This window comes from Carya illinoinensis, chromosome 5 (assembly GCF_018687715.1).
Source record: "Carya illinoinensis cultivar Pawnee chromosome 5, C.illinoinensisPawnee_v1, whole genome shotgun sequence".
In the NCBI taxonomy this organism is placed as follows: domain Eukaryota; kingdom Viridiplantae; phylum Streptophyta; class Magnoliopsida; order Fagales; family Juglandaceae; genus Carya; species Carya illinoinensis.
Genome location: NC_056756.1, coordinates 12,222,173 through 12,234,315, shown reverse-complemented (window position 1 = coordinate 12,234,315; position 12,143 = coordinate 12,222,173). Strand labels below are relative to the sequence as shown.

Sequence of the window (12,143 nt, the reverse complement as noted above, 5' to 3'; positions counted from 1 at the left end):
CGTAGCCCGAACCGATTGGTCAGAGCCAGAGAGAACCGGTGCGCTGACGTGGGACGTCGCTGTCAGACAGAGCTCCCCAGACCCCAAAAAAGAAGTGGGTTGTAGTGATGGCCTAATCACTTCGTGACGAGCCTTGATTAAAGTGCCACTTATACCTTTGCCACTGCTTTATTCCCAAATTACTATTTTGTCATTTATTGTCGTCGTCTAACCCACCTTTTCCCCGTTCCTCTCCCTCACGTAAAATGACCATTTTGTTCTCCAACCCCAGCTCTTTTTTACATCTCTGCCTCTCGTTACCCCTCTTGTAGGCTTGTCCTACTCATGCTTCTCTTTGTTTCCCATACAGTAAACAACTTGTAAAGAGCCATAAAGGTACCCAACCTATTCCCCCTTAGGGTTGGGGGTTGGTTACAACTACGTTGCTGTACTATATATGAAGTTATTCTTTTATCATTTGGTGGGGCTTTTACTTTTAACTTGTATATGTATGTGTGTGTATATATATATATAAAAGATGAAATGTCAATATCACTGAAAAACCAAAAACTTTAAAACTACTTCATTTTGGACTGTAACATTCTTTGATAAAATATGCAGAACCGGGGTGGGCATATGGTTTTATAAAAAGAAAGTTGCTACCAGGCATGTTTTTGAAATTTGAGGACAAATTACAAGAAGAACATATGCGTTTCTTAAGGGGAGCCCATGATGTCTCTCGACTGTCCTGCTTTTTTTTTTTGGGAGGGGGCTTACAATGAATTTAGAGCTGTATGCCTATAAGTTGATTCAGACTCCAGCACAGGGAAAAAAGAAGGTAAACACACCTTGAGAGGTTCTTATCATGGCTTTGCCTTAAAACTCTTTACCTACTCTTTTGACTCTTGGTCTCTCTGGTAGTAAATTCTAATTAGAAGAAAAGTATGGGGTATCTAATGCCAATAGGATAGAGAAGTGAAAATTCTGTTTCCATAGGAGGGTAATTTTGTGATATAAGAAGTACAGCCATGCAAACACAGAGTTAACAACTTAGCGTGTACAAGTTGTCTACTGGTCTTGGATAGATAAGGGATGTGAACACGAAGGAAAGTCGAAGAAAAGCAGTGATTTCTGCCAAGTGGAAGTATACCTTTTCTGCCTTAGGAAAAAAAAAAGTGTGCAGATATATATAATATATTATATATTGTTAAATATATTAAATGTTGAACAAATTGTTTGTTTTTGGGGTCGGATAGTATGGACTCTGTGGATAGAGATAATGGCCTGTGCTAGCAGACATTTCTACCACCATATTCTTCTCCAACCTTTTTTCATGATTTTTTTCCCTCAATGTCCATGAATTCACTCTGCTCAGCTTCTTTCCTTCTTCCCTTTTTTTTTTTACCTAGCGCTGCTTCTTCAACAACTACCATTTCTGGTTCTTACTGCGCTGCTTCTGTGTATAGGGTCTATTAAGGTTGGTTTACTCAAAGAGTCCAACTTTAAAACCCACATGCTTAAATTCCTTCTTGTTTGATTTCATGAAGTTGAAAGCCATAAACTAGATCTCCTGTCAGGTTCTTTATTGGTGGTCGGTTTTCTGATTTTGGTTTAACTAAATATCGAATCTTCGTTGGCTAGTTTAGCCCATTTCTTGTCCCGGGTTTTGGTTGGTAGTTAACAGATAAAATCAAATTGTTTGGGATTAGAAACTCAGAATCCTGGGATTCGTTGATTCCTTTTCTAGGTCTGTGAATTCTTATCTTCCTTAATCTTGGGCTTACTCTTGCATTCCCAATTTGAAGCTGTTTGAGTGGATAAGATAGCATCTCTCCACTTCCACTTCAATCTACCTGCTTTTAGTGAAATCGGAGGCGGGTGAGCTTCATCCTCCATTTCTTCTCCTTCATCAGCTTCTTCCAAGTAATTTTTTTATTTATTTTTTAACTAGGAAGTTTCTGTGGATTTGATACTGGGTCGCTCTCTCCCCCACCCCCCCCCCCCCCCCCCCCCCCCCTTTTTTCTCTCTCGCGCTGGAAGTATCAAGAAGTCAAACTCACTTCGTATTGTTACTGTTTCTTGTTAATTTGTGTTGGTTACTGTTGTTGATGAGTTTTCTTCACGTAGTTGGGTTTGGTCTAAATGTGGGGCATCTCCTTTTGATGCTATGTTGCTGGATTGTGCCTGTAATTTCCATGAACTGGTTCATAAATAGTGCAATAATGGACACTAAGACTGGTTTGCTTGGGGATAGTGACAAGATGTGGCTCAAATGGTGGGAGAAGATCTCAGAGAACAGTTGGAAAATTCAGCATCACTACTTCCAGTATATTGGGTCCAAGAGAGTCGCGAAAGCATGGTGGAGGAAGCTTTTGATTGCATGGGTACTTGGTTGGACCGTAGTGTCTCTGTGGATCTTCTGTTACATGAGGCTACAAGTTACTGAGAAGAGGAAAGAGACCCTTGCTAGTATGTGCGACGAAAGAGCTAGGATGTTACAGGATCAGTTTAATGTGAGTATGAATCATATTCAAGCCATGTCCATTATGATCTCAACCTTCCACCATGGCAAGAACCCATCTGCCATTGATCAGGTAAATTCATCTACTTCATATTTGAGCAATTTAGGATAACAATATTTGGCGAATCCATTTTTTTTTTTATAGGTGTATATTTGGCGAATCCATAACCCTCCAGTATAAGTTTGCCTTCCTTCTAACTTGTTTCTTCCATTGATTCAGTCAAGAATGTTAATTTTGAGGCATATGGCTTAATTCACAACCATATGTCAGCTATTTGTCTAATGACCTCATTTAATTTTAACAATTTATAGTAGTTCTTAATCATTTAGCTTTTCATTGATACAACTTCATTGCATAATTCACGTGATCCATTTTCTTCCTATGGGAGTTTAATTTGAGGTGTTGAATAGAGAAAATTCATATGAAGTCTCAATTCCGGATGTTAATTTGGTTAATTTAACTATATCTACAACCAGATCTGAGTTCTTTTGCCTATGTTCACCGGCATCTAGTGAACAAAACAATCTAATTTTCTAAATCTATAGAGGACTTTTGCGAGGTACACGGAAAGAACTGCTTTTGAGAGGCCCATCACAAGTGGTGTGGCATATGCTGTAAGGGTGCTCCACTCAGAAAGGGAACAATTCGAGAAGCAACAAGGCTGGACTATTAAGAGGATGGATACTCTCGAACAAAACCCCGTTCATGAGGATGATTATGCCCCAGAAGCCTTAGAGCCGTCCCCAATTCGGGAAGAATATGCTCCTGTCATCTTTGCACAGGATACTATTTCTCACGTGGTTTCACTTGATGTGCTCTCGGGGAAGGTAAATTTCTTTATATCTTCTGCATATTCTCTTGTGATTCATTTTTTTTTTCTTGGTTGCTGATTGGCCATATTAAATTATTAGTTTCCAATAAAACAGAATCTGGTAATGATTCAGAAAGCTCTTCTTTGGAGTCTTAAAATCTTGAACCATTTACCACTGCTTTATGAAATTATTTGATTTATACATGATTTTCAATCAGAAAGTTTCATCCAGTTATGTACCAACAGGAAGATCGTGAGAATGTGTTGCGTGCAAGATCATCAGGAAAGGGGGTTCTAACTGCACCTTTCAGGCTAGTGAAAACAAACCGTCTTGGAGTTATATTGACATTTGCCGTCTACAAGACAGACCTCTCCTCAAATGTTACACCAAAGGAGAGGATTCAAGCAACTGATGGGTATGTTTCATCAGATAAATGCAAAAGTTGATTTGAAAAATTCGTTAGGGTTACTTATCAGAGATAGAGAGAAGAAAAACTCATTAGGGTTTCCGAATTCCTCAAAATTCCCCCTGCCCCCCCTCCTTTCAGAGAAAAAGATGAATAACAGCGTTAAAAGCTGCTTTGCATGTTTGTGTGTGCATGTATGTGTGAAGAGGGAGAGATGCCGTAGTAATACTCAAATTCACTATATGCATTGAACTTGTTTTGGTAAGGTTAAGACCCATACTGCTGATGCCATGTGGAGTATATGGAGGCTGTAAAATAAATTTATAAAAATCAATAAGAAACCTTCTCACCATTGTCTGCTGCCAAGCAGGTATCTTGGTGGAGTATTTGATATTGAATCACTTGTGGAGAAGTTGCTTCAACAGCTTGCTAGTAAACAAACCATCCTCGTGAATGTGTATGACACTACCGATCACTCACATCCAATCAGCATGTATGGTTCCAATGTATCGGATGATGGTTTGCAGCATGTCAGCACCCTTAATTTTGGAGATCCCATCAGGAAGCATGAGATGCATTGCAGGTAATAATAAACTCTTCTCTGTGCTGATTATTCTGGGTTCAGCTTCTGTGTCATGTAGACCTCTTTGGTTTGTTTGTAACTAATTAAGTGTCATGTCAAGATTCTGGAAAAGTTACGTCACTTGCATCATAAAAACAGATAGTGAGTTTCTGTTATCGTATGGCTTGTCTGTCTCCAATAAGTTGATGCAACTCTGCTGTTACTGGTTTCCAAAGAACCAGTCTCCCGTAGCTTCTGAGGAAAATTACATCAATAGTTGAAATTTAGGAGTTGGAGACTAAACCTGTGTTTATTCCCGGTACAGGTTCAAACAAAAACCACCATGGCCTTGGCTTGCAATAACAACTTCTGTTGGCATCCTCGTGATTGCTTTACTTGTTGGATATATATTCCATGCAACTGTGAATCGAATTGCCAAAGTAGAAGATGATTACCATCAGATGATGGAGCTCAAAAAACGAGCTGAGGCTGCTGATGTTGCCAAATCTCAGGTATTTGATGCCTTTAATTACTCAATACAACCTTTTTTAGGGTGCTTTTATCATGCACATGCGACCTAACCAAATTTCAACCCTCTGTAGTTCCTTGCTACTGTCTCCCATGAGATCAGAACCCCAATGAATGGTGTTCTCGGTGAGTGTTTGACAGTCCTTTATTAATAGTGAATAATTTATATGTTTCTCCTATGTTCAAGGTAGAGGTTTTTGAGCCATGACACTATTGTTTTTAATTTTTCAGGAATGTTGGATATGCTTATGGACACAGTGCTAGATGTTACTCAACAAGATTACGTTGGAACTGCACAGGCCAGTGGAAAAGCTCTAGTCTCACTCATAAATGAGGTTTTAGACCAGGCAAAGATTCAATCTGGAAGGCTTGAGCTTGAGGCAATGCGGTTTGATCTACGAGCAATTTTGGATGATGTTCTGTCGCTCTTTTCTGGAAAGTCTCAAGAAAAAGGAGTTGAGGTAATAACTGTTTCTATTTTTGAATTATCTTTCATTAATTACTTCTACTTTCTAATAAATTGATGTTTGTATGGCCAAACTTCTGGGAAGAGCAGCTGGCAGTTTATATCTCAGATCAAGTTCCTGAAATGCTAATTGGTGATCCAGGAAGGTTTCGTCAAATCATTACCAATCTTATGGGTAACTCAATGAAGGTAAGTACAAAGTAGGTCCTAGAATTTTGTTGAACATAGTGGAAAAACTGTGCTGAAAAAGCAAAAAATATGTTTTCTGCTATTGTAGAACTGTACATATATACAGACGTGGGGGGATGCTTGATCATGAAAATCTATTCAGTTTTTACTCTATGAACCAAAGTTAGTTTTGATATTTAATAGTTTGCCTTGTGGAGAAAGAGTAAAATGACGAAATTTAGTGGATCTAGAAAAGAAACTTGGCAAAAACTGATCATTTTAAGTCTATTACAGTTCACAGAGAAAGGACACATATTTGTTACTGTTCATCTCGTGGAGGAGGTGATTGGTTCAATAGATGTTGAGACAGAATCATCATCAAAGAACACATTGAGTGGATTCCCTGTTGCAGATAGGCGACGCAGCTGGGAAGGATTTAAGACTTTCAGTCGAGAGGGATCCACTTGTCCTCTATCATTATCCTCCTCTGACCTTATCAACCTAATTGTATCTGTGGAGGATACAGGAGTAGGGATCCCTCTGGAAGCACATTCTCGTGTTTTCACTCCTTTTATGCAGGTGGGTCCTTCTATCTCCCGAACGCATGGAGGCACAGGTATTGGCCTAAGCATAAGCAAGTGCTTAGTTGGCCTAATGAGTGGGGAAATTGGTTTTGTCAGCATACCAAAGATTGGCTCTACCTTTACATTTACTGCAGTCTTCACAAATGGCTGCTCCAATCCAAATGAGTATAAAAGCCAGCAAATCGACAATAAATCCAATCCTGCATCCTCCGAATTTCAGGGCATGACGGCATTAGTTGTGGACCACAGACCTGTCCGGGCCAAGGTGTCAAGATATCATATCCAACGCCTTGGAGCTCATGTTGAAGTAGTTTCTGATTTGAATCAAGTTTTGCCCTACATAAGCGGTGGCAAAACAGTTACCAATATGATCCTTGTAGAACAGGAAATTTGGGATAGGGATTCAGGCATTTCAGCTCTTTTTACTAATAATTTAAAGAACTTTGATCGTGGAATTCCACCCAAGTTGTTCCTTCTCGCTAATTCTATCGGTTCATCTAGAACAAATGCTGCAACTTCAAGTGTTTACACACCTCTAATTATCACGAAGCCCCTGAGAACAAGCATGCTTGCTGCCTCATTACAGCGAGCCATGGGTGTAGAGAACAAGGGGAATCCCCGTAATGGGGAGCTCCCTGGTCTGTCTCTCTGTAATCTTCTTCTTGGTAGAAAAATCCTTATTGTGGATGACAATAATGTGAATCTCAAAGTAGCTGCTGGTGCTTTGAAGAAGTATGGAGCTGATGTGGTCTGTGCAGACAGTGGGAAAAAGGCAATCTCATTGCTTAAACCACCTCACCAATTTGATGCCTGTTTCATGGATGTCCAGATGCCGGAAATGGATGGGTATGTTCTGCTTGATTTATTGTAAAGTTTCTGGTATGAAGTATATTTTGCAAGGCAAAGACTTTCATTAACAAGTCATAAATAAATCAATATATATCATTCTAATGATGTCAGGATAGAATCCATACTTCTAGTTTGCAAGTTAAGCATTTAGATAATTGTAGTCTGCCTTATATGTGATGGGATCTATAACCTCAAATTTGCAATCGGTTATGAGCAATCACTCTTCTTGGGCTGCACGTTTCACTCTCTCCATTGGTGATATTATTTGATTTTAATAAATTTTAGATGTTATTGGTAGATCAATTACTATATTTAAGAACCATTAATCTCCCTCCCTCAGGTTTGAAGCTACCAGAAACATTAGGTGCATGGAACACAGTATCAACAATTGGATTCAGCATGGGGAACTATCTGTGGAAGCTTATGCTAATATTTCAAATTGGCATGTTCCCATTTTGGCCATGACGGCAGATGTGATCCAGGCTACACATGAGGAATCCCTAAAATGTGGAATGGATGGGTATGTTTCAAAACCGTTTGAAGCTCAACAACTTTATAGGGAGGTTTCACGCTTTTTATGATCAGCTTCAAATGGGAATCCATAGAGAACTTCTATTCTAAAGGCTTGCTGCTGAGGCAAGCATGACTAGTGTACTCGCGTGTGCTTACTAATGCTTAAATGGGTACAGAGTTCTTCCCAATGTAAGTTCTCTGGAACTAAACTTTTACTTGTGATTTTATAGTTCTTCCTCTTGAATAGTCATAGTTTCCTTTATAAAGTCAGTGATTTTGAAGTGAGGCCAAAGGCTCTGACTATATTTCCTTTTACTTCATTAAAAAAAAAAATTGTAGTGAGGCCAAAGGCTCAAGTCAAATTATTGTAGTCTGTTGATTCGTAGTCTTTTTTTCAGACTTTTACAATTACTAGTCTGTTGACTTCTGCTTGTTATATCCAGGGAGACATTAGCTTTTTGGTGGAAGTGTATATAGAAGCCATGCTTGATTGGTTGGGATTGAGTTTTTGTTGATTTTCTTATGAGGCAGATATAGAAGACGGTTCATTTTTCACTTGTAAAGTTCATCTCATTTCCAAGCTTTTCGTCAAGGATCGGTTGTATGAGATTTATCTGCTAGTAAAGGCTCTCTGATACACCTCAAATTCAGAGATACTAGTTGAAAATGGTCAAAAGAAACATCCCTAGACTTGATGTATCATAGAACATGTGGGGTTTCGTCCTCCTCCCTGTGCAGTAATTAAAGTTTCGATCATTGAAGAGCTCTCACTTCTCTGCCGAGTGTCATTGCTTGTATTATAGTAATTTATCAGTTGAAGGAATGAGAATATAGCTTCGCAGCAACGGGAGAATGCATCTTGTATATTCAGACTTCAATAAAGATGTTTGATGTGTACTGATAGAGCATCCTTTTCTTTACATTTTTTTGTGTCTAACAACGAGAAAAGTTTGTTCGACCGAGGATTGATGTAACTACGACATTGTATAAATTCTGAGTAATGTCACAATTCTTGCCTGATCTGTACATTTCTTTGAAGCACTTGCTTATTATGATCTTATACTCTGAATCAATGGCAACATATCTAGTCAGATTCGATACAAGCAATGGTTGAGTGTTCTGTGCAAAAGCATCTTTGCTTGAGTAATGAATTTCAAGCTGTAGGACATCTCTTTATTCTTCTTCAATTTCTATAAAGATTGGATTTCTGTGGAAATAGATTTCAAAAGAGGAACTTTAGCACAAACTCAAATGAGCTCTGATAAGCTTTTGGCAGGCAACAAGGTGCTTTAATATCACACTATCCTTAAAAGAAGACCTAAACTTTCTAATGTGATAAACTCTCCATTTTCTCTAGGAAAAAGATAAGGAAAGCCGTTGAGGGAGGTGGAGTGCTCCACCTCCTCTCCTCTATTTTTTTTTTTTTTGGGTTTCTGTTTGCTGAGCTGTGATTGTTTCTTTAGGTAATAAAAGCTGTTTCTATTTCTGTTTGGCTTTGTTTTTGTTCTGTTGAAAGGCCATCACCAGGCCTTGTACCGAGTCTTCTTCATAAAATTACCTAGCTGGACGGAGAGACATTCTATGTTGGAGGTGGAGGATTTGAGTTTCGTATGGCCAGCGTTCCTGACCGATTTGAATTGGTCTCCTGAGGGGACAGCAGAGAGGGTTTACGATGTGAGTTGGTTAGGGAGTCTAACTCTTGGAGATAGATTTTAGCTTGCTAGTTGGGGTGCTCTTCCATGGGGTATATGAACTTTGTTTTATCCATGGAAAACAAGAATTTTTTTGGGGATGCATGCCAAGCTGCATGAAGAGGATAAAGTGTCTTTCGGGGTGGAACCCGGCTGTAGCTCATGATGGATGTTATCAGGGATGGTCGGAGCTCAAATGATGCAGAGTCAGACAGTTTTCTCGATTTTTTTTTTCATTTTATTTTTGTTAGCTTTGTTTTCTCGATTGTTAGATCTGTTAGCTTTGTTTTGTTGTGGATGTCTGGAAATAAGCTCCTAGTGGCTCTGTGCATGGTCGTTAAACGAAGATATGGAGGTTGTTCGTCTCTGGGTTTCGTTTATGCCAGCCCAAAACGGAGGTTGTCCCGATCGGAGGTTACTGGTAATTGGAGAGGATGATGGCGACAGGCCTGGAAGCAGTGGGCATGGGCATGGGGATGAGCACGGGTAGTAACTTACTGTGCAGTTGGTGGAGAGCTTGGGGACGAGCATGGGCACTCCCGATTAGAAGTGTACTAGAGCATATGGTGCAGTTAGTGGGCATGGGTAGCAGCGTACAATGCTTTTTGTTTTTTTTGTCCTTTCGGTTAGGGTTGTTAGTGGTGTTTTTATTCGTTATAACATGTCTGTTAGGTTAATGAAAATAAATTAAAATAGGCAATTCTCTTTCCTCTTTTGGAGGAGTAAGATAGTGAGTCCCTGTCCTCCTTTAGAGGATGAGGGTGGGGTGAAATGAGTTGTTATCTCACAGACAAGTCGAGATGGACACCTATGTTTGTACAGAGTCTCACATCTCAGAAAGACTGTATCATTAGAGAATTTTTTTTGAAATTTTTTAGACAGTGTTCGGCACAATGAAAATTGTATACGGGGGAGCTTATAACAGATGAGTAGTTGGCTTGTAATCAGGATTTGTACCGAGACTTATTAGTCACAACTGTAACTTTCTTCATTCATAAATTGAATTGAAGTCTATTTTAAAAATATATATATATCACACTATCCTTGGTTGTAGCATAAAAATTTCAGGTGGAAAGCATATCTAATTTCATAGGATTAGTGTTCTGGACATGGCCTACCAACATGTATGACTTGGAAGTTTTCTTGTTCTTGCTAGCTATTATCGTTGTTTTGTTGAAAACTTCTCCAAGATAAGAGTTCCCTTGACCGCAGAACCAAGGAAAGCTCAATTCTCACATCCGCGATCCCATTCACCATCTCCTATACTTAACAATTTGGTCAGCTTTTGGGGATCAACCAATCCGGAATGGCAGAAGCGGAAGTTCAATATTATTAAACTGTTGTTGCCGTCACCAAATTAATAATAAATTCAACATATAAAAATAACATTATCTACTTAATCCTAATCTGGATTATCTCAAACATGTATCCTTCGGAGGGTCAGATATTGATATTCCGAGCCTTCATCTTTTGTTTTTTGCTGGGGTCGGAGAGACATTAAACCGAAAACCAGTTAACTGAAAAAACAAAAAGAAGGAAGAAGAAACCGACAACTACAACGATAACAGAGCTTTAGCAAAAGGAAAATCTAAGAAAAAGGAACGTCGACAGCAGGGTTCGAACCTGCGCGGGCGAAGCCCAACAGATTTCAAGTCTGTCTCCTTAACCACTCGGACATATCGACTCTCAGGCCATTTAACTCTAAATTCAATATAAATACAATATTCATATATAGCCCCTATTTTTCTTTTCTTTTCTATTCTTTCCCGTAATTAAAAATATTTGGATTGATTGTAATGTTGCGTTCCATCGTAGATTTTATAACATTTTATCATTGTCATGTCTTAAGGTCTATTTATTTATCTGTCTTTGAATAGACTTATTCTTAAATAATTGGTATGAACCATTTAAATTATGGGATTTCAATTTATGATTGTAATGAGACATTCAAAATAAAGAGTGCCATTTTTATCTCTCTTAGTATTATCCCTATTTCTAAAATTTATAAAATAATCATTGTGAGATTTAACAACAGAAAATTCTACTCAACAGCCGTAGACTATATACTTGTCGAGAAAAAAAAAAAGATAAAAAAAAAAAGGTTATATACGTAGTGTCACAATATAATATAAGATTGTTGAGTAGAATAACTCTTTAACTTCGTAAATGCATATGACTCAGTCTCAAAAATTGATGCCATTGTAAGTATATGGGGTTTGGCTGTATTTGAGTGTTGAGAATATCTCAACACTTCTTAACATTCTCCGCTATTAATTATTATTTTATTATTATTTTTCATATATTTTTTTATTACTTTTTATTATTATTTAATATTCTATTATTACTTTTCATTTACTTTTTTATTACTATTCACAAGATACCTTAACACTTTTTTTAACATCCAAACCTAATCTAGTTTCAATTAGGTAATAATAGGTGCTTTCAGGGCTTTGTTTCAACCTTACAACTCAAGATAACAATGACTTCTATTTTTTTCTGTCAAAGATAACAATGATGAATACCATCCACAAATCATATTAATTTACTGTGTTTATTAATAAATTTTAATGTTTAAAATATGAGTTTAGTAAAAATGTCAATTCCCAAATCATATTCCCAAGGACTTAAAATTATATCGGTCACATCATTTATATGATTCACTTTTTTCTTTTCTATAATTTGTTTAGTTAATTAAAAAAGTTATCGGGTCGCTGAAAATAATGTTACGAAAATAATATTGCGAAATAATGTGCTGAAAACAACTATAGCACATTCTGGCGTCATTTTGAAAAAATAATAAAAAAAAAAGTATTAGGTTGTTATTCATTATTCTCTTAATTAAATTTTTATATAATTTTTTAACATGAGTAAAAAATTATTTATTATTTTATATTTTTTAATTATTTAGAGCTCTTTTAAATTTAGAGAATGTTTCGTCTCATCTCATCTTATCATTATAATTTTTATTTAAAATATAATAAATAATTCAATTTTTTAAAATCTTAACTCAACTTTTTTAAATTTTAAAATAATAATAATATTAAAAAATAATATTTTATTTAA

The 12,143-nt window shown here is 37.3% G+C and overlaps 1 protein-coding gene and 1 non-coding gene across 3 annotated transcripts; one reads left to right on the top strand and one right to left on the bottom strand.

Moving 5' to 3' along the window:
• The first annotated feature begins 1,187 nt into the window (after positions 1 to 1,187).
• Positions 1,188 to 8,411, top strand: LOC122309311 (histidine kinase 3). 2 transcript variants are annotated; one of them, XM_043122764.1, is made up of 12 exons: positions 1,188 to 1,857; positions 2,107 to 2,573; positions 3,047 to 3,328; positions 3,559 to 3,728; positions 4,090 to 4,302; positions 4,607 to 4,793; positions 4,884 to 4,935; positions 5,041 to 5,270; positions 5,366 to 5,464; positions 5,738 to 6,873; positions 7,217 to 7,578; positions 7,833 to 8,411. In XM_043122764.1, exons 2-11 carry the CDS (start codon positions 2,142 to 2,144, stop codon positions 7,455 to 7,457), a joined length of 3,042 nt encoding a protein of 1,013 aa, XP_042978698.1. In that variant the 5' UTR covers positions 1,188 to 1,857; positions 2,107 to 2,141; the 3' UTR covers positions 7,458 to 7,578; positions 7,833 to 8,411. The 2 variants fall into 2 exon arrangements, with proteins under 2 accessions (XP_042978698.1, XP_042978697.1); XM_043122763.1 differs by having other exon boundaries at positions 1,188 to 2,573.
• Positions 8,412 to 10,682: 2,271 nt separating this feature from the next.
• TRNAS-UGA lies at positions 10,683 to 10,764 on the bottom strand. Its single transcript has one exon. It is a non-coding gene; the product is annotated as a tRNA-Ser (tRNA).
• Between the last annotated feature and the right edge of the window lie 1,379 nt (positions 10,765 to 12,143).